This window comes from Calypte anna, chromosome 6, assembly GCF_003957555.1.
Source record: "Calypte anna isolate BGI_N300 chromosome 6, bCalAnn1_v1.p, whole genome shotgun sequence".
Classification (NCBI taxonomy): Eukaryota; Metazoa; Chordata; class Aves; order Apodiformes; family Trochilidae; genus Calypte; species Calypte anna.
In genome coordinates, this window is record NC_044252.1 from 7,721,012 (window position 1) to 7,743,448 (window position 22,437).

Genomic DNA, 22,437 nt, shown 5'->3' on the forward strand with positions numbered 1-22,437 from the left:
TGAAAGCTTGTTATCACAAGTTGCCTTTAAAAAAAAGGAACAAAAAAACCCAAACAAACCCCTTTGCTTTTGTGATCAGCTCCTCCTGAAAAGTCTTTGTTCAGCAGCATTCACTTGATCTTTGATCCTTCTCCTGGCTTCAATTCTGTCACACACTAATCTGAAGCAACTCTGCACAGCGCGAACTGATTGATCAATATTGGTCCAGTTTCTTTGCAGTTGTTTCAGAAATTCATCTTTGTTTTGTACTGCAAGGGAAAATGTGAAGGTTGCTTTAGAGGTGTTTGTAAAGGAAAGGTGTATTTTCCATGCCCATGTGAGGTGTAAGAGAGGCTCCAAAGTCTGTGTGATGTGTTAGAAATTATTAGAAGATATTTCTTTGGAAAGAAATGCTGAATTTTTGCAGATGTGTTTGGTGTTTGAGCTGTGTACTATCAGTGTGAGACAGGATGCTGGACCAGAGGTGCTGGGGAGCAGTGTCTATTATCTAATGAAATACTATTGGGAAGACAAGGAATGAAAAGCAAAATAAGTTTCATCTAAAAATGTGAAGTGTTAGAAGGGATGGTGGCTCTTAGCTACCATCTAGCCAATATCTGCCTATACCTAGCCTTCCTTCTATAGGTATTTCATGGTTTTTTAACATTTTCAGTTACAATTCAGGTTCTGTTACAAAAGAACATTTAAATGAACCTCTAAATGGAGCTTAGTTTCTCTGAGCAGACATTTATTGCTAACATTATTTGGTTTCTTACGTAAACTGCAACATTCTTGTATATCCTGTTGGTAGTGCCTCAGCAAGCTGTGAAGTACCTTGTCACAAAACACTTTGCAATGCCTTAGCTTTTGACTTAGTAAGAGATGAAGGCAAATTGGGGATGAAAAGCTCGTTTTTTGATGGTTAAATAAAAAGAATGCCATTTCTGACTTGAGAAGCTCTGAGCCCCAGGTATTAACAAGGGATTGTCTTTATCTCTTTGCCCTGTTGAACTCTTTCCTACACATCAGCTGTTGCTCTCTGCTGAAGAAAACACTGATGCAGTGTGAATCTTTTGGTTATGGTGGCACAGCTGTTTGTATGCTTCATCCTTATTCTGCATCAATGCTGGATCTTGTGTGGGTTGCCTCTGCCCACTGGGTGCCCACAGCCAACACTGCTGCTCAGGAGAGTTGAAAAGCTGCTGTGCTGCTTGTAGCTCCCAGACAGGAAATTCAGGATTATTAATATTTCTGTACCCTTTAACCTGGGATAGGATATACTTGAGACTACCAGTGAGGTTTGGGACTGTTAATAAAGAGTATCTCATGTTAATAGGACTTCTGGCAGCTGCAGTGCAGTGCTGTCAGAATTGTAATAGTTAAACTTCCCTGCAGGGTTAAGCAGAATTATGCATTAGCTGAAACTGATACTAAATACTTGCTTTACTTTCATGGTGGTTACTAGATAGAGTGTGTTATTCTCTATAGTTATCCTGTGTACAGAAACTTACATTCTCCTCCCAATCTTAATAGGCAGTGAGATAATTTGTGGAACAGTTCTGAGTAGTTTGGGAAAACAAAGTGAGTATCTAGAAAATATTCAGTGGTTCTTTACCATCACAGACATCATCTCTTTTATAATTAAAATAGCATCTTAGTTACTAAGTTGCCTTTGCATTGTTTATTGTTATTTATGAGTCAGATTCACAGTAAGAAAGTGTAGGAGAAAAGAAAGTTAACCTTTTAACCATTCTGTCAGTGTTTTATTTTCAAATAAGAATCTATATGGCATGGTCTCCCTATTTGTTTTCTTAGTTTAACTTTTTAAGATTGTCAGGAAATTGGACAAGTTAGTGGTTCTTTTACTTGGGAAAGTTAAAAATAAAAATGATTAAAACCCTGACTTTGGTATCCTGCGTGTGGCCATAGTGGCTACAAATAAGGTTTTTTTTAAAACTGCTTCCTTGGAAAACCATTAAGATTTAACCATTCAGTTGATGGCCATGATATTTTTCTCACTGAATGGTACATGAGCTCTGCTTTTAAAAAAAATAATTAAAAAACCAAATAAGTTAAGTTTCTTAAGCCCACATCAAAGCTCATTGTAAGAGGGAAAGAAGATTTTCTCTTGTCTGGAAACTGATACTTTTTAGTGTTTGACATTTCTTTTGGGCTGTGAAAACTTCTAGCTGAGATTTTAATTTTGCTAATATTCTTTGAAATTTTGTTAGGGCTTTCTCATGGATCACATTAAAGTTTTAACAATAATACAGAAAGTGCTGACTTACAAAATCTACTTTCCAGCTCTTCATATGCCAAAACCTTGTTACATTTAGTGGAACTGGTGTTTAATCCATAGCTGATACTTGTTGGTTTGCTACACATAGCCCCCCTGTGGGCTGTACTTAAGCCAGTATCTGTTCTTAAAGTTTTTTGTTTTATGACAATGTTAATTTTAATGCCCAACTTTTAATATTTTTTTCTCCACTTTTATAAGCCTGTATAAGTGTGTACAAGGAGATGTGTATACGGTTTACACAATATATGGCATGTTGCAAAATTGTGAAAATTGTAATGGTTTATTAGTCTGGTATATTATTATGCCATTAGGTTGGGAAACTCAGAATCTAGAATTATAATTCTTTCTTTGCTTCCTCTAAGAATTATATCTTATTTACAAAAAATTCAAAGACAGTAAATTGTGGTGCATTTTTATTTGCCTTGACATATTTTTGAGTAAGAAGAAAAAAAGTAATCTTGATTTATTGATATGGATTAAGACATTTCATTTGTGTTCTCTGTTCCTCCAGGCTTCAAAGTCTGTATTCTGAATTTTGATTCTAAACCAGTCATATTTTCCACTGACGTGGTGTTTGCTAGCATGTTTTTCCTTCATAGCTGTCTGTTTTTGGTTATAGGAAGGTTGCAGACCCTTTGCCTTTGAAAAGCAGAAAAAAATGAAAAATTGTTGAAATATATATATATATATAATGTCTTTTGCCATTTGAATGGGTCTGTATGTCTTTAAAACCATCAGATGCTTCAAAGTCTTTAAACCTTTCAGATTTTCTGATGCATACAGTATTGAGAACCTGTGTTGCTGGGAAGACAGGGGAAAAATGAAGCTCATTTTACTTGTTTAGCTATACTATTACCATGGTAGTTTTTGAAGTATATGGTGACTCCTGGTAGATCTGCTAAAAAAAAAACAACAATCCAAACTTGTGTTTTTGTCTTCTAGTCTCCCACAAAAGCTGTATATAATGCTAGACACTGGAACCAACCAGAATCAGAAGGTCTGCCAGCACCACCAGTTTTGAAAACTCCCAGTGTTCCAGTAAGTAGATTGGTGGGGTTTTTTCTCAACTTTAGTGGATCTCCTTTGAAGTTTCACTGATACTTTTTGAAACACAAGTTCTTATTACCTGGTAATGTCACAGTAATTCAGAAAGAAATCCACTTTGTGATGTAAGCCATTGAGTATTTGGTAGAAAATAAATTGTCAGTGGAAATGCACTAGGATGGGATCTGCCATGTAATTTCAATCTAGAGATTAAAAAAACCCAAACAACAAAATAAAACAAAGTTATGTTCTCTAATCTACCAAAGTTTGGCTCCATTTTGTCAGGAAGTTGCAGATCAAAAAGAAAGAACTTTCATTTATTTGTCCTTTCTAATGGAGTTTATTGTGAATTGCTTACATGAGTCTTTAGACATTGAAAAAAATTTTCTGTTTACAGACAGAAATGCTAATATGAACAGATTTGGTATCAGCATCTCTACAGAAAACAGAGAAAAGGTGAAAATGGTTCTTAAAGTAACTTGTTTGTTCAAAAATCAGTGATTGTTCTAAGGCTTCAAGTAATATATATTTTTTTTAATAACTCTTTTGAGACACTGAGAATCCAGGGATTTGAGTTCTATATATATGCAAAAAGTGTTGCTGATTATGCTAAGAGAGCATTGTACATTGGCAGTAAACTTAATTTCATATGGTGCCTTGCTTGCAATACTTGCCCAAGAGCAGAAAACCAGAAAGCAGGTATTTTTGCAGTGTTATGTCTTCAGCTTTTGTTGTTGTTATCAGTGTAGGTTTTGTTTTCTTTTTTCTTTATTTTTTAAAATTCCATCTGTGTGTTTTTCTGATGCTAGCTCCTCTTTGATTTACAGTTGCTTTTAGTTGCATCCTCACAGTATTCTGAACAGCCTTCCTTCAGTGTTAACTGTGCTGCCTGGAAAATGCAGATGGCTCATTTTAAAATAACCATTACCACTGGCATTTGAGGAGAGAGCAGAAATTTTGGCCCTGGGTTTCTCCTAAACCCTTTTCTTGATGTAAAATATATGCATTTGGACTGAAGCTTTTGTTGCTTACTGAACCTTTGTACTGATAGTGGTAATTTCTGAGTACTCCTATAGTAAACTTTAAGGCAGATTTTGTCTGAAATCTTCTCAGACAAACTTTGAACATATCTTCTTCAGGTTAGGAAAATGTCTAGATTTTCATGTTCAGACAAGCCATTTTGTCTTCTGTTAAACTTCCACTTTGTAACTTGAACCATCAAAACATTAATTCAGAATTGTGACAGAGGTTTAGCTGAACAAACCAGTTAGGGGACTTTGTATCTGCTCCTCATGTTATGATGCACATCTGAAGATAGTTCAGTCATTTAACCTTGATTTATCTGTGTGTAAGATTTAAGAGCTACAGGATAAATGAGTGTTGATCTAAATGTTCAGTGGCAATCCCTGTGCAGATGATCCTGCTTCTAATTTCTGTAGAATTTTGTTACCTGAAGATTTGGATAAATCTGCTTTAGATGTATGGTAAGACACCCATCCATGCAAAGTACTTATGCCAGCTATTCTTTCTTGGCATCTTGAAGCTGCCTTGGAATTTGCTTTGAAGGGCAGGCCATTAACCAAGACTTAGATTAAATACTTCTGTAGATGTTACGTGTTCACAGACTGATAAGATCAGAGTCTTCCACTACAGCCTTTAAACCAGCTTTTCCAGATGATTTATTAGCATTTTGCCACTGGAGCCTAAGTGAGCAAATACTGGAGTGCTACACAGTGATTGAGGCAGCATGTAAAGAATACTGCAGTAACATAGCAGGTTGTTTTTGCTTATATTTTAATTCTGACTTGTCATTGTACAGTGCAGAGAAGGCTTCATCTCAGAATATCACTTGAAGTGAGTAATAGTGTATCCTTTATGCCTGCATGTTAATTCTGGTTTATTCTGGCACACTTAAAAAAAAAAATCCTCTTTTTCTGTGTTAACAGAGTAAGTACATTAGAAATCAGAGGGTGAGTAAATGACCACTGGCATAGGCACCTGTACATTTAGATTTTGGAATTTTGAGGTGTTTCCTGTATGCCGTGTTTTCTGTAATTCACATCTGAGTTTGTGCCAAAGAAGTAATCTGAAGACAAGCTGACACTTAAGCTCATAGCAGCCTCCAATTAAGACAGAAGAGTAGGTGAAGGAGAAAACCAGAATATTTGCTTGAGATGGCTGGGAACTCTTTAGTAGTCATTCTAGACCTAACATCAGTTTCTCTGTGACCTTTTTTTAAGTTCAGCATAGGTATTGCTGCATTTCATACTATATAGGATGTTGTTCCTAAAATATTAACTAATGCAAATACAAATCAAGGCTGGTGTGTGGAGAATACCCTGACTTCATACGAAGGCACACGCCATGCCCCTCTCATTCTCTGTGTGGCAACTTTTAATGGTGCTACAAAATGTATATAGGTAGTCTTCTACTTACAGACAAAATACAGCTTGGAATACCAGGTTGGAGAGGTTGGTTTTCTGATAGCTGCACCCTGAGTTCAGCAGTGCAGTAGCCTCCAGCAATTAGCAATGAGAACAGTGGGCACAGTTTTTCAGCTCATGCTCTGAGACACTGATTGCTCAGTGCTGTCCAGACCACTGTGCTTAATGATGCTTCAGTATAGCAGCCAACTCAGTCAGTCCTGGAAGCTCCAGTGTAGGGGTAAGATCCTTGTAAGTATCAATAAATAATTGTTTTTAAACACTGAACTTTATTGGTTTACTTGCCCTAAAGCTTAAGGAACCAGTGGAAAGGACTTTTTTTTCTTTAGTTTTGGAATTCCCCTGGAGCTTTCCTGACTACTTAGAACTGGGTTTTATATTTAAAAATGCACTTAATTTCTGATAATTTATTTTTTTAAGAGTAGGTACATCATCACACAGCTTAGGTACAACTTGGTAGTGTCAGGCAACGACTAAGCTGTCCCAAAATGTGAGTTTGACAATTGCACACCTGTACTGTTTCCTGATGTATTTAGTGTATGTTTACGTGCTCAAAACATCTGCCCATTTTAGCACTTTCTTATTAATAGGTAAGGCTATCTTCAAAGGAGGCAATTCATAAAGATGATGGAGTTTTTAAGGCTCCTGCACCACCTCCCAAAGTGATAAAAACTGTGACAATACCTACTCAGCCCTATCAAGAGATAGTAACTGCATTGAAATGTAGGAAAGAAGACAAAGAAGTAAGTATTCTTAACAAATTTTTAAGATAAAGAATTATTGGTAATCCTAAGTACTGAAGGAATGGTGTCAAAATGAAATTTCACTTTCCTATTAAAGATAATATTTTTTTATACAATAGTTGAATGGCCCTCATTAACTTTGTAATTTTTCCTTGTGCTCAAAACTGAATATATTTTAAACTCTACTTGTTAAGGTTATAGTCAATCCCAGGAGCAACTTACTTAGGTCAAAATATTTGTCTCTTCCAGTTATACACTGTTGTTCAGCATGTAAAGCACTTCAATGATGTAGTGGAATTTGGTGAGAATCAAGAGTTCACAGATGATATTGAGTACTTGCTAAGTGGATTGAAGAGCAATCAGCCCCTAAACACACGTTGCCTTAGGTAAGATATCTTCATATAAAACACTGAACTTATATTTTAAAACAATATTGAATTAAATAAGTATTAGTGAGTGAAGTGACCATGTTTTAAAACGCTGCTTGGGTAGTTGGCACTTCTGCTAAAAAGAATAAACTTTGAAAATAATCTTTGAGATAAGTATTGCAAATAATCAAAAGTAATATGACTAGGAAGATGAAATAGAAAATTGTACAGTGAGAAGCATCATCAGTGCACTTGTTACAGTTCAGTACCTTGCTATCAGTTAAACTCATTTTCTGATAACTTGTGTATTTTTAGTGCAATGAGTTTTCCTAAGTTGTCTTGAACTACTCATTGTACTCCAACATTGAAGTTACACATTATTGCAATGTTAGTATAAAAAATGTTAGCCTTGCCTTGAAAAAGTTGATGAATTAATACAGGTTTCCATTCCCTTGACATAAAAGTAGTAAAAATGATGTACTGTAAAATGATGCACTTTTTTTTAATGTGCTTTTAAATTTTCCTTTCAGTTTAGCAAAACTAAAATGCTAGAGAAGAAAAAACTTGAATGCCCAGAGGCAGGTGATGAGGACACATTGCTTGATTTAACTGTGGATGAGAAGAAGCCTGATAAGCTTTTAAAAACTATTTAAAAAAATATTATTCATATTCCTCAAAAAACATCAGTTAATACTGTTGCTGGAATATAAGCACAAGCAATCTATTATCCAGTTTGGAGGTTATGAAAAGAATAAGTTAATACTGTAATGACAGTTGAGGAATGTTTTTCATAGTAAGTGCACTTAATTTGCTCATATGGCAAGCTTCCTAAGAGTTTAAACTGACTTTTTACTTTCCAAATTTATATCATAGAATGTAGCTTGTATAAACAACTGTAAAAATCATTTCTTTCAGTCAACAAATTAAAAAAAAAAATTTTTCCAAAGGAAATCAACGTGTAAGGATAGGAGTAGACGTAAAAGAATCAGGAACTGGTAGATAAGCTCTAACTGATGCTGGTGAGACTGGAGACAGGAAGACCACTTGTGCTTTAAACACCATACCATAAGAATAATTTTTAACAAGATTCCTGTAAGTCATGGCAGACTCGATTGGATAATCACTCCTTTATTACTCCACTTTAAAAAGTAATATATTTTCTAGCACAGCCCAGCCTACGGGCTATTAGAAATGGCAGAGAGGTTGCCAATAGAACTAGGGGAAGACTTGTCTTTTTTAAACTGGAAATGCTCCACTCTTCGCTGATCAGTCTGATGTATTTACTGATATTAATTTTTTTTTTCCCAAAATCTGTTGCGTTTCCATCAACTGTAAATGCAGCTATAAATACTACTATATTTTTAATAGTATTGTCAGGCATAAGTGGAACTAATTAGCCAATTAGATAACTGTTAGGTAGCAGTGTAAACTCACACTTATGATTTCTGATAATGTCTTGATCCCTACTAAGTTCTCCTGTACCTCTAAATCAGAGCTTTGGGCTTTATCTATCAATATTTATTTTCAATTTAAGTATTTGAAATTACATCAACTTTTTTTTGAAAGGAGCAAGTTCAGGGCACCCTTTCAAATCCTGTTTTTAGCTACCCTTAAAATAAAGCAGACACATTTTGATGCTGTGTTGAATAAAACACTGCTCTGTTCACCAGTTACCAAGTTGCTTTACAAAAGTTTTAGAAGAAACATCTGACAGATTTTGCCAGAGTCTGAGGTCATGTTTAGAAAACTTAATTATCTTCAATTTTTTTTAACTGCTTTTGTTACAGTTGTTCTAATCCACAATTAATTTTCTGTAGTGTAATCAGCTTGGCGACAAAGTGCGCCATGCCCAGCTTCCGAATGCATCTGAGAGCCCATGGGATGGTAGCCATGGTTTTCAAAACACTGGATGATTCTCAGCACCATCAGGTATGGACATATTGTATATTATACTAAAGTTTGTTGATTCCTACTTGGTAGGAATTTTGTGTACGTGTAATTTGAGGCCAAGCTTCCAGCGTGTGGTTGGGATTGGTGGCTTAATTTTAGACATTTGTAGTGAAATGAAAAATTAGAGCATTTGTGTTTCAAAGACAAATTCCTCTTTCACTGTTTATGTGCATCTGAGTTTGGAAATTATGTAGAAAGATCATTTAAGTTTTTTAAAAATATTGGTTGTGCTTTGGATTGCTATTTTATACCCTCCCTTAAGCTTTTTTCGTAGTTTTATTGTGGTGTTTATAATGCCTCCAATAAAATACACTTGAAAGGAATCCTTTGAATTCCATTGAAAGGAATTGCAGTTGTAGGGTGCCTTGAGGATGTGCAGCATCCTGTGAGAAATCTAGGAAAGGTAAATTTTAACTTCTTACAGGAACATGATCCAGGGTTTAAAAACTGAAGTTGTTTTGTTTTTACCAATTTACAAGTTCAGTTCAGCTGTGATAGAAAACAGTTCTTGGGGGTGATACTGTTTTTTTCCAGTGGTTGTAAACTGTGCCTCCATGGCATATCCCCTGAGGTTTTGTTGCAAAAGCTGAACATAGGAGATGTTACTTCAAGAGGCTGGTAGGTATGTATATCCAGTCAGGTTTATTACTTGTATTTAGTTGCTCTAGAAGCATGCTGTATGATGCAGAAGGAAACTTTGCATGCAGAGAAATAGACATTTAAGAGATTGTATTTGTCATCTTCCTGCGAGTGGTGGGAAAAAAATGTACATCTTTAATTTAGAACATGGCTGCTTTTCCATCTCCCTCAGAAATTAGCAATGGCTAACTGTAACACATGGGAACCAGGTTGAGTGCATTAATTAATTTGTGACCTGTCAAAATAGTGCCAAGTGATACTAGAAATAAATGAAGTACAGTCACACTATTCAGGACAGTTGCCACCACTGAGTTGCAGATCTGTGGAGGAGAGCTACAGTTCCTTGGAAAGTGTACAGCCTTACTCAGTGCACTTTTGCCTGTCTTTTCACAGTTACTATTATTCCTTCATTTTCAAAAGAATTAGCATGTACAGTTCAAAAGGAAATTGCATGCTATTATTAGTCTGCAGTAACAAAAAGCATTGATTATATTCACTATTTTCAGAATATTTGATGGAACACTGGCTTTTGTCAGGAAAAAAAAAAAGAAATATCAAACTGCTATTAATAAATGCTGAGTGACATGCTTCACCAGTGACCTCAGTATAAGCTTGCTGTCTTTATATACTATCATTTCATTCACTAATTATTTCACTAAAAATATAACTTGTTCAAAATGAATAGAAATTTCTCCACTAAATATAAGTGCAAAATAACTCAGCACATTAGGCTTTTATTGCATGGCTTTTATCCATTTAAGATGAATAAGTACTGGAGGGAAAAAAACCACTATTATTTTGTTAATATTTTCTATAAAGTATTTTGGAGATGGGAAAACTGCCACACTGACACTGCCTATAGAAACAAATGTGAGCATTCTTTGTACTGATAAACAATGGAACAAACTGAGAAAGAAGAGGACTTCTACATTTCCATAAGAATATAAAATAGCAATTGCAGAGGAATTTTTCAACAGCAAGGAAAACAAAATAAGCAGTTACTTACTGAGCTATGCCCCAAAATATTTATATGAAAATGACTTGTGACACTCAATTTTTCTTGTAGATTCTTCTTTAAACTACAGTTTCAGTTTTTACCTGAGTTTCTTATCAGCTGTGCTCTAAAGGTTTTTGGAGTATTTCTGATTTTTAAAATAAAATCTGTATTTTCATTTTATCTATCAGAAGCACAGAAATGTGGTTTTGTAATGTCTTCAGCATGTGAATAATTAAAAAAAGTGCACTAAATGTAGTGTTGAACCCTAGAAAATAACCATCTGTTCTCACAAGCTGGTGTATAAATAGAACAAGCAAGGGAAGACAAGGAGGAGAGTGGGTGTAAATGGTCTGCCATTTCTGCAGTGTATGTTCAATTAGGATGTTTGCTTGAATTCTGTAGAAGCATATAGAGTCCAACTCCATAGTTAGATATGCCATTAAATTTCTGCCTAGAGCAAATTATGTTTATTTTCCTCCTCTCCACATTTGTTTGGAAGCAGAATTTGTTTTTAGAATCTTGAGGAATCGAATAGGAAAAAAAATCCACCCAAAACCCCAGCTTCACTTCTGTGATCTGTAAGGGTGGGATTTTGAGGGTTTGATTGGGTTCTTTGTTTTGTTTGAGTTGTTTTAAGATACTGATCAAAAATGAGTTGCACTAATAATTTTCCTCTCATGCTCAACTCAGAATTCTGTATATTGTAAGGCATGAGGTTGCTTTCAAAGAGGGGGTTTAAATGTTTTTAACACTTAGAGAAGACCAGAGCAAAATGTAGAGTTGCTATATTCACGATTAAGCCAACTTGTCTATAGAGACCTAAGAAACAGGAGTTCTAGAGAACATGCATGTAGCCAAAGCAGGTTTGTCCCTCTCTGTAAGTACTATTTGCACTTGAGTTCCTTGCTTTTGCAGCATCACTATTTTCCTGATGCACGTCAGCATTTGGAGGTTTATGACCTGATTGATGTCTCTACGTACGCTATTACAGGTTCTTGTTACATGTTCCTACTTCACTCCTTTTTGCTTTTGTAGCAGTCCTTCTGTAGCCTGAAGCCTTCTGTATAATGTCTTAGTTTCTGTCTTGGGTTAATTCTGATCACATTTCAGTATCTTAAAACCTGGGTAAAAGGTCTTAAGGGAAGTGTTGAATCACAGAATCGTCCAGATTGGAAAGGATCTCTGAGATCACAAAGTCCAACCCTTGATCCACTACCACTGTGGTTACCAGGCCATGGCACTGGGTGCCACATCAGTCCCTTCTTAAAAACCTCCAGGGACAGAGAATCCACCACCTCCCTGGGCAGCCCATTCCAGTGCCTGATCACCCTCTCTGTAAAGAATTTTTTCCTAATATCCAACCTAAACCTCCCTAGCAGAGCTTAAGTCCATGCCCTCTTGTGGGAGAAGAGCCCGACTCCCCCCTGGCTCCAACCTCCTTTCAGGGAGTTGTAGAGAGTGATGAGGTCTCCCCTGAGCCTCCTCTTCTCCAGACTGAACACCCCCAGCTCCCTCAGCCCTTCTTCATAGGACTTGTGCTGAAACCTCTTCTAATAAGTGGAATTCTGAAGGAACAGAGTATTCTTACAGGAAACTGAAATTTATTACATTTTAAGCCAGTTGCAAGTAAATACAGACCAAACAATTTCTATTATTAAAATGATAAAACTGCAAGTTTTGTTGGCAAAAATTAATAGAAACTAAGGGAAAACAATGTATTCCCTGTCTGTGTAGACAAGCAGCATGAAGATTTACTTTCTGCTTTACATCAGATAAGGCTGGAATAGTGATACAGCTAAGATAATTTTTTTTCATTAAGCAGCCTTAGAAATTCTTGCTTCTTTCCTTCAATATCCAAGTGTATCTTTGGCAGTTAGTCAGGTTAAAGTCTTTATTCACCTGAGGATTTCCTTGACTCAAGACAGGAAGGAATTTTAACATAGCTTTTGATAGACTGTCACCTGCCTAATCCTGTTTTGGAAATGCTGATGCTGCTTAGTATGATCAGGTATGATTATTACTTCTAAAATAAACAGAAGCAGCTAATGATTGCTTTGGTGGTTGGCTGAGCTCTAAACAAGATGTTAATCTGTTAATCTGTCACAGACATTCTGCTCTTTCCTGCTGAGCTGTACTACATTCACAGTCTAGAAGTAGTTTGTCTCCTTTTTAAATTTACTTTATACTGAAGAAACAGGACTAGCTGCATGCAGCATGTTGGCTTCTGGACACACATATACCTCACATCTTCCCCCAGCTCTTTTTTCTTCCAGATACTGCCAAAGGTTTCTGGGAAGTATTATGTCCAGCACAACCCAGTTCTCCATGAACATTACTCCTTTTTACCTTAACTCAGAGCTCACCTGGACAGATGGGTCTCTTGGTGCAAGTCCTGTACTTACCAGCACTAGGGACAGTTAGCTCTGCTCTGGTCTCTTCTCTGCCATTTGTTCCTTCCCAACAGTCACAATCTGCCGTTGCTTCTCTGGATCTTCATGCAGATGAAATTTAATTCCTTCTTCAAAAAGGATTAGGTGTTTTTTAGCTGGGAAGGGGTCCCTGTACACCAATTCTGTAAGACGGTGGTGGTCAAGATAATATTTACTTCTTAAAGACTGATGAGGACAGGGCTGGAGAGAAACTGGTTTGTTCTCTGGCTGATGCCAAAAAGCAGATTTCTCCTGAAATTTGTGTTTCTGTGGGAAACATTTGGATCAGCTATTGCCTGACATACCTGCTTGGCAGAATCAGAATGTGTGCTACCAGGCTCCCTTTCTTTTTTGTCTCCACACCCTCTGCCTCCCTTCACATGCAAACACTGTCCCTGTGATCTCTGTATTTTCTGGTGCTGCCACCAGTTTATCCCAGCAAACGAGAATGTTCATCTACTCTGCCCTGTACTCTGTACTCGTTCTCTTTGTTCCCCTGCCATCTGTCTCTTCTATAATACTGTGCTCCTGAAGTTCCCATTCCTTATTCTGCCTGCAGCACCGAATCCCCTAAAAGTATAAAACCCTGCTCCTCAGCTAGGGTGTTGTAAATGGATTGAATGATTTATGTCTCAATTGTATTGGTTTGGTGAATGCATTATTAACTTGCTAGAAGGGATCTATGTTCAAGATGCAAGTGTGAGGCTTGTCAGGCTTTTTTTGTAGATTTTCAGCTTGTTTATTACAAATTGTGAAAGGTCTACCTAACATGGTTGCAAAACCCTATTCTTTTCTTTCCTATCCCAACCCAAGAATTTGTCCCTATGTACAGCAGCTCTTATGTACATCCTGAGCAGAGATCGTTTGAACATGGATTTAGACAGAGCTAGTCTAGATCTGATGATACGACTTCTGGAATTGGAACAAGATGCTTCCTCTGCCAAGCTGCTGAATGAAAAAGACATGAATAAAATTAAAGAAAAAATTCGGAGGCTGTGTGAAACTGTTCACAACAAACATCTTGATCTCGAAAACATCACGGTGGGTATCATGCTTTTATTTGAGAGCCTCGTCTGTAGTAGTAGAGTATTTAATAAAAATGGAACTTTTAAGCATCCTCCTTAATCTCCTATATCTCATCTAAGGAGTCATGGTGTTTTGTCTGCTGTCTGTGTTTATATGACTGCACTGCAAGTGTTTTCTTCTTTAAATTTGAAATTTCCTTTCTGAAAGGCTGTTAGTAGGATAAACGTTACAATGGTTTTCCTCTGTCTGATTCACCACACACTCTTGCTAAGGGTAGTTAGTTAAACACAGCAATTAAAAACAAGGCATGCTCTGGATAACCATCTGATTAAAGTCCACATTTAGACAGATATACATTCACAAACAGTAGGCTTTCTTGCATGGGTATAAGAGTATTGCATATTAAATTGAGAATGTGGAAGAGGTTCTTCTGTTAAAAAGCCCCTCTGGTCCTGCAGAAACTGGTTTCTCTCTGCCCAAAGTGTGGTAGCACATCCTTTGGTTACCATAAATGTGATCTTTTAAAAATTACTTTGTTCCTTTCTCTAATATATTTAGCATTTATGAAAGTGTCTTTAGTTGTAACAGGAATTGTTTTTGTTTTAAAATTCCATTTGGCTATGATTTGAAGCTAGCTTGAAAAATACAGGGTAAGTTGCAAGTCTTCTAAAAAGGTGGTATTTAAATAATAGATGACAGATTGACTAGATGAGTGATCATAGCAAAAATTAGTAATGTGTTTTTGCTTTCACCATGTTTCTGTATAACAGATGTTAGTATGATTTTAACTTTTTAACATCTTATAATATGTTCTTTCAATGTCTAAAAGATTCTTATTAGGGTTTTTTGCAACTTGTTGTGTAATATCCTTATACCTTATAGGAGAAGCTTCTGGTTTATGTTTTTTATGAAGTGAGCATTTTCAAGCTTTATCTCTGTAAGTAATGTTTCAACTCCTGCTGGCAAGCTGCAGCTAAGATTGCATTCTATCCTAGATTAAAAGATGATATGCCTTGCTGGCATATCATATATGGATATGCTACAGATATAGTAGTAGAAAGAGCTGGAGTTTGGGAGAGGAAGAAAATATCAAGGACATAATTTTTAACTTTGATTTGTGGTGACAAAGGAAAATTGTTTCAGAGTTTCAGTTTTAGTCTCAGGAGCAATGAATTTGAAATAATTTTTTCTGCTTGCAACTTGCTCTTTGAATTTACATGATACAGTCTGAAGATGCCAACACAGAATGGAATTTGTACTCGAGGTTGGTGATCAGCTAGGAGTTTGTATAATCAGAGTCTTACTTCAGTGCTGTTTTGGCACTGAAGACAGCTCATGCAGCTTTGCAGTCTGTCAGTGCCAGGATATCTTTTGCACCATAAAATGTAAGGCTACTCCCTTTATTAAGCACAGAACAGCTGGGACAGGTCCCTCATTGCTAAAGCATCCAGCCACACATACCACTGTCTCCTCTCCAAACTTTTCTCATGCCCGTAAGCTGAGCTAGCCTGATGGGTTTTTGTGAACTGTTGTGTCTTTAGGCAAGGGTTTTAAAGGGAGAGATTATATTAAAAAAGACTCTTGTCTTGCAAGGAAGTTCTCCATGAGTGAAGAGCAGTATTATCACAGGCCATCAGTTGCAGCTGGTTTTTGTTTGTTGTCTTCTTTTTCTTGAGACACCTAAATTTCTTAAAATTCTGTCAAGCTGTTTTTGTAAATGTGTTGAATACTCTGGTACCTCACAGATGGAAACTGATTCCCTCCCAGCTGCACCATCTATAAGCAGAGACTATGTGATGTTCAGAGAATATATGCAAGCCAAATGAGATTATTAGGTTCTCTTCCAATTTATGATAGTAGCATTAGTAAGTAGAGACAATGAACTGCGTATGTAGAAGATAAGGCTGCTCTCATGTAGATCTGTCATGAGATATAATAACTAATCTTTCCTTTGTACCTGATGACAGGCAGAAAATGCTAACAGAAATGCAGTTTTGGGGAGGCAGAGAAAAGATCTGTGATTTCTCAGACTCGGACATAGCCACTGAGAAACAGGAGGATTGTAGCATATGTTTTGATGCCTCCAGTTTGTGCCTAACTGGTTATACCTTTGGTTTTTTTTTTAATTTTACACAAAGAAAGATGTTCAGTTAGTCTAATTGGTCACATTAGAGGCAATGTTGCTGTGTGACAGTCTGGAAGTTAGACTGGACTAATTTTTGAGTTCCTGAAAGGTATTCAAGGAGTCCTGTTTTCTAGACTTCTATGAACATGAATAATGTAAGCCTAGAAACTGAAAAGGAGTTCTTTGTAGGCTGAATTGGCTTCAGCTTTGGTGGTGTTTTTGTTCTCTTAGAAGGTGATAAAACCTGAAGAACAGCCTTCAGTTTAGCAAATGGCACTTGCCTCTCAGTCAGCATAGCCTCCTGTAGCTGGTGCTTGCAGCTGGCTCCTCTCTTGCATTATAAGGAAAAAATTCAGAAGTGACTTTGCATTTGGTGAAAGAATTTATTCTTTTTTTCACTCTCAGCATGTGGCTGAAATCTTAAGGGAACCATGTTTTGAACCTTCAGTGTTGAAATTTCCTAGTAAATTACATAAAAATTTGACAGAGTGGGTTACTTTCCTAAAAAACAAAAGGGTTACAAGGTTTTGATTAATTTTATTTTTCAAATAAAAATCAAATTAAAAATTGTGTTCTTATGCCCAGTAGTGAAAACATCAAAATATATTTTTCTGTAGTTTTTTTTAAGTCTTACTGCCCTTTGGTGGAAAACAAAGCACCATATATTAAATACTGTGTGGCCTCAGAGCTTTCAAGGTGAAGGTATTTAGGAAGTCAACTAAATCATTTGTAGATCTCTAGGGAGAGATTTTAATCAGCCTCTATCATTCTGGCATAGGTTATGTATGATATCAGATATCCAGGTTACAGGATTTTCAAGCTCAGTCTATAAAGGTGAAAGGAATAATCTGAAGGGTACAGGAAAATCTCACTGAGCGAGGGATCTGTCAAACTGCTGCCTTCGGGTTCTCTGCTCCCTGAAAATGCTTTCTTGTTTGGCTTAGGAAGGGAAGTTTTCCATACACCGTTTAAAATATCCCTCTATCCTTTAGTATTATGTTTTTAGCTTACAGGTTTTGACACTGAGGTTTTGAATCTTGTATAGAACACTGTATCCAAGTGTGCTGGGTTTTCCTTCTGTGGGAAGGCTCTTAGCAATACAGGTACCAGCAGTTTCCAGGGTGGTGAAACAGTTGCAGGACTAATTGCAGCTTTGTCTTTTTTTTTTTGTTTGTTTCCCCTGTGATGGGCAATTGAAACACTGCTGACTTCAGAAGGACTGACCTGTTGTAGATTCAATGCTGCTTCTGTTCCCCTGTTCCCCACTACATTGTCATGACCCATGTTTACATTGAGAAATGCTGTTACTAACTAGATTATGTTCATATATATGCAATATATTAACTATATTATGCTCATCAGTGATAGTGTGCTGCAGAGCTTGCTCCTGCAAAAAGGAGATACCTAACTTGGGTGGTAAATCTTCTTTATCAAGACGTTCTTTTCCTTCTTGGACATCAGTGTGTTGGAAGCAAGGAGAGCAGCTGAAACTGGAGGGGCAGGGGGGTTTATATAATTCATAACTTTTTTCTCCAAAGCAGTGGGGTGTTTAATGCAGCAAGCCTGGTAAGTGCTGTCATTCCCAGGAGGTGCTGAGGTTTGAACTTCTATCCTGGAACATGCTGCACAGCTCAGAATGAGTGCAGCCCTGAAATCATTACAAGACTTACAAAACAAATGTGTCAGGGAGGGGGGATAACTTCAGAGGGGTTGAATTCAGTTGGCTATAATGAGATCTTAGGCCTTTTTCTCTGACCTGTCATTGTTGTATTTATGTACCATGTATGAAATTATTAAGCTTTTATTAGTTTGGATTTGCCTGTGTGTTTTCCAGGTGTTACGGAAGTATGCTGTCACTTTTGTGTAGGTGGAAATTAATACATATGTATATGTAATATTATTAAAATTTGGTTTAACATTAAAACATAAATACCCGTGTTAGAATCAAATGTATTCTGGAAGCTTCAGAGCCAATGTATCTGGGAGACATTGCAGTGTTAACAGAAGAGAAACAGATGCAAGGAAGCTGCTTAGGTTTTCTAAGCTATTAATAAAGCCAAGAAGTTGAAAATACAAACTACCTTTTTATCAGTATCGAGTAATTTTTTAAAGTTACTCATTTTTCTGTCTCTTCTTGCTCCCTCTGGTGGCTCTTCTACTCAGAACCCATAACTGTTTTTCCAGTTTATATATGATGTGTATGATCTGAAGTATTGCCTACAGCTGCAAATAATGATCTCACTAATTCTGGAACTTGACTCTTTCAGACCGGGCATTTGGCAATGGAGACTTTACTGTCTCTGACCTCCAAGCGAGCTGGAGACTGGTTTAAAGAAGAACTGCGACTTCTGGGTGGTCTTGATCATATTGTAGATAAAGGTATATTGGGCATGGTGCTTTAACATGGAGAAAATTGGTGAATCTTACTGAGATGTTTGCTTTTTATTTCTGTTCATTTTCCATGGTTAAAAAAGAAACTGTTTCTCAGCAGTGTGAGAAGTGAAGTACACAATTTGATATCAAGTCACCGGGAAATATTGGTGACTTTAATCTGTTACATGGGGGATTGAAAGTAGTTTTAAGGTTAATCAGAATGTGCATAACATTGCATACAATGTGTGAGATTAAAAATGGCTTCATCTTATCCAGAGTACAGATTACTATGTTATATATTTCTGTACAGCACACAAAGCCAGCACACTTACTCTAGAGTAAAATCACCTTTACATTCCTCTAGAATTCTTTTCAGGCCTGATATTTTTAAATATCCCAGAGGAAGTCAGCCCTTCAAGAAGAAAGGGGGGGATTTTGTTTCACTTTTTTAAAGATACATCTTGGTTAGGGGTTTTTTTGTTTGTTTGTTTGTTTTTGTGGTTTTTGTTTTTGTTTTTTGTGAGGTTTTTTTATCAGCATCTCACAGGTAGGAAAAGGAACATTTATAAAATGAATTCTTGAGCCAAATAAAGTTTATTTTTAAATGAGCAAAATCATGAACCAAAGGTAGGATAAAAAGGATGAAAGCATTCAACTTGTACATGTTTTCAGTTTTGTAAAGTGTGGGGAGAGTATGTGTACTGTATCTGTTTTCTCTCTTATAAAACAGGGCATTACAGTTAAGGAACATCTTCATACACTGTACAATCTCTTCATTGCCAGTGGAAAATAAAATATACAGATAGGTAGTTCATGGCAGCATTGAAAAAGTTGTAAACCTAGAATTGCAAATGTATTTTTTTCAATTTACTTGGAGAAGTGAAAGGTTTTATAATGTTGATCTTGTCTCTGTGAAATGTGAAAGAAGGCTGATAGCAACTCTGCTTAGCTAGTTTGTATGCTTGTCTTTTGGAAACCTCTAACTGATAGTGGAAAACAACTTCTTTTTTTGTTGTTCAGTTAAAGAATGTGTGGATCACCTAAGCAGTGATGAAAACGAAGAGAAATTGGTTGCTTCATTGTGGGGTGCAGAAAGATGTTTACGGGTCTTAGAAAGTGTGAGTATGAGCAGATGCATTGTGGTTGTGGAACAGCTTTTTCACAACCAGACCTTTTCAAGGTTACATTCTTTCAATATGCAGTGACATAGTAACACTATAATGTTGATTATCTTTGTATAGAAAATACTAACTTTCTGATGTTTATCGGTGTTCCTGGAACGTTTGTTTGAAAATTACTTATACCATTCTGTATATATGTACAACATTACAAGTTTATTTTTTGTAAGAATAACATCAAGCTTTTTCTTAAGTTCTTACAAAAAGTAGCAGTTTATGGACGTTGTTTTTTTGTAGCATGAGTTTGATTCTCTACTGTGTGTCTAGTAATGCTGGATCATTATAGAAACAATATTTTGTTAGAAGCACTAAATTGATATTTATTTTAAGAATTGCTGCTTTCAAACATCAGCTGGCTCAGCACTGGAAGAGAAAACTGTCCTGAAAGTCTGACTAGTCCTGTAATGAGCTTGATGTGTATTGGGGTAGTAAATACTTTCTGATGAGAACTTTGAACAGAATTAAAGCACATGTTAGTTTTGTAGAGTTTAACATGAATCATGAACATGTGCTTCTCTACAATGCCTTTTTTTGCTGAGTTTTGTACTTGTAGCAGTGTCACCTTAAGGAAGCAGCAGTGGTGTCATCTCTTAGCAGTGCATCTCCACGCATGAGAGCAAAGCTCAGGTTTAGAGTACAGGTCAATGAATCTTAATGAACACCTTAAACACAAGTCAGAGGACAAATAGCTACAACAATCACTTGTTTTCTTCACTAAAATAGAAGGACAGACTCAAAGATAATGGAAAAGTAAACTAAAACCTGAGAAAGATGAGCCATTGCTCATCTAATTCAAGGGTGCCTCCTAAAAAATTAATGGCACCTTGCTGCTTACCTGCCCTCTGAACAGTGAGAAAAATTTTCCGATCCAGTTTCTGCTTTAATATTTGATGGAATTGGCAAAGAATAGCTGAAGAGCCTTGTTTAGTGGTAAAATATTCAAATTTGAACTTGAGGGTGGTTTGTGATGTAGTAACATCCTTAAAAATGTGGAAGAGATGACAAAACACACCAAGTCATGCAAATTTAAGAGAACTTTCACTGTTTCTGAAAACTGATTGTAAATTTCAGTCAAGGGAATCAAGGAGAAACTTTGTTTTTATGGTTGGAGGCATAATAAGGTCTCGGGAGGTAGAGTAGATGTTAAGTCCTAAAATAACATTACATATATAAGTGTATTCTGTTACGTTTATATATATATATATATTAACATACACTTGGGACACTGAAATTCCACATACAGATTCAGGATTCTGCTGTGGCAGAACATTATGCCACGTGATTTCTGTATTTGCTGTGTCATGGAAGGTGGTTTTCTCTCAGTGCCACAATTTTGTGGGTTTAGGTTAAAACTCCAATGAAATATTGGACAATAAGTGTAAGCTTACACTGAATAATAGCCAAGCAATGTGGACCTGAATAAAATGGGGTGGTAGTCAAAGGGAATGCTTCTCTTTCAAGGAAAACTAGGCCCATTTTTAATATTATTTTCTCCTCCCCTTTTTAGGTAACTGTGCATAATCCAGAAAATCAGAGCTATCTGATAGCATACAAGGACTCGCAACTCATAGTCTCCTCAGCTAAGTAAGTTCTGGCAAAGAGGCACTTTTGCAGAGCAGAGTACATGACAGGAAAAAAAATTGTTACACCACAAGGTTCTAGGGGAGAAAATTCCCCATACTTTCCACTGTTGCTTGTAATTAAGTTATGCTAATGTTGGTTTAGGTGAGGGTGTAGGTAGATACCTGAATACTACCAATGTGAAGTTCTGCTTTTGGTTCTCTAGAAGCTGCAAACTGGATTTGGCTCCTTCTGTCCCAAGTTAATATAAATGCAGAAGAAGGCAGCTGGGAAGCTCTATGTCTCTACTATGTTTTCATGAGGTTTAAGTGTTCGCTGAAATGGAGCATAACAGAATTGACAGTAACAAAAAATTAGAATAGAGAAATTCTGTTCTTAGCTATTCTTCCTGGCAAAGATGCTTGAACAAATGCCTCTTACCCATTTATGAATCTGGGCAAGGCCTCAGTTGACTGTCAGAGATTGCATCCCTCCTGTACTTCTCTTCATAAGAGAATAAATTAAGCTCAAAATATGCCTCTGCAGACCTCACTGGAAACACAATTTCGTGGCTGTAGGTTAGATATTTTGACTGTTTCTTCAAGAATAAAACCCAACAAAACAAAAAACCAGAACCCCACACAGTTTAATATGCTATTTAGGCCAATATATATTTTTGACATTTTTAGTTCTGTTTGTTATTTAAATCAGTGTTGTTGGTTTAATGTCAATCTAGTGAGCAACCTGGTTTAGAAGGAGGTGTCTGTGCCCATGCAGAGGGGTTGGAACTAGCTGATCTTTAAGGTTTCCTCCAACTCAAACCATTCTGTGATTAATGTCATGCAGTACAATCATTCCTGTGGTCCAGTAGTGTTGTTAGATTTAAATTTAACTGCTGGGAAGTCGTGTGTCATTTGTTTCTTACTTACTAAGTGGAAATAGCTCTAAGGGCAGAACAAGAGAATGTTTAGTAAACAGAATAGCATTGTGCCTAGATGATTAGAGAATGAGATGATGGGTTTGTAGAGAGAGGAAATAACTTTTGTCAGACCAGATGATGAAATGGAAAAGAGAAATTAAGTTTTCCTTTTTGAATCTCAGGCTAATAGAGTTCTGAGCTTTCCTGGCTTTTGTTTTCACAATTTCAGTTGAACTCATAAAACACTTTATAGGTGATAAGTTTGTTATCTCTCCCTACAGAGCTGGCACCTGGGCACCAAAGAAATTCTGCATAAGCTCTGCATTTGACTTTTTTCCTGGGGAAATAACTGTAAGAGTGGCAT

General features: G+C 36.6%; 1 protein-coding gene across 3 annotated transcripts in view; it reads left to right on the plus strand.

Moving 5' to 3' along the window:
- The window catches only part of WAPL (WAPL cohesin release factor), a 141,895-nt gene that overhangs the window by 111,268 nt on the left and 8,190 nt on the right, over positions 1-22,437 (plus strand). For 2 of the 3 annotated variants that reach the window (XM_030452780.1, XM_030452779.1), the window contains exons 5-12: positions 3,221-3,316; positions 6,357-6,509; positions 6,759-6,895; positions 8,695-8,806; positions 13,706-13,933; positions 18,311-18,422; positions 19,437-19,534; positions 21,102-21,178. In XM_030452780.1, coding sequence (XP_030308640.1) covers positions 3,221-3,316; positions 6,357-6,509; positions 6,759-6,895; positions 8,695-8,806; positions 13,706-13,933; positions 18,311-18,422; positions 19,437-19,534; positions 21,102-21,178 — 1,013 coding nt within the window. The remainder of the gene's footprint in view (positions 1-3,220; positions 3,317-6,356; positions 6,510-6,758; positions 6,896-8,694; positions 8,807-13,705; positions 13,934-18,310; positions 18,423-19,436; positions 19,535-21,101; positions 21,179-22,437) is intronic. The other variant, XM_030452781.1, reaches the window with a different exon arrangement.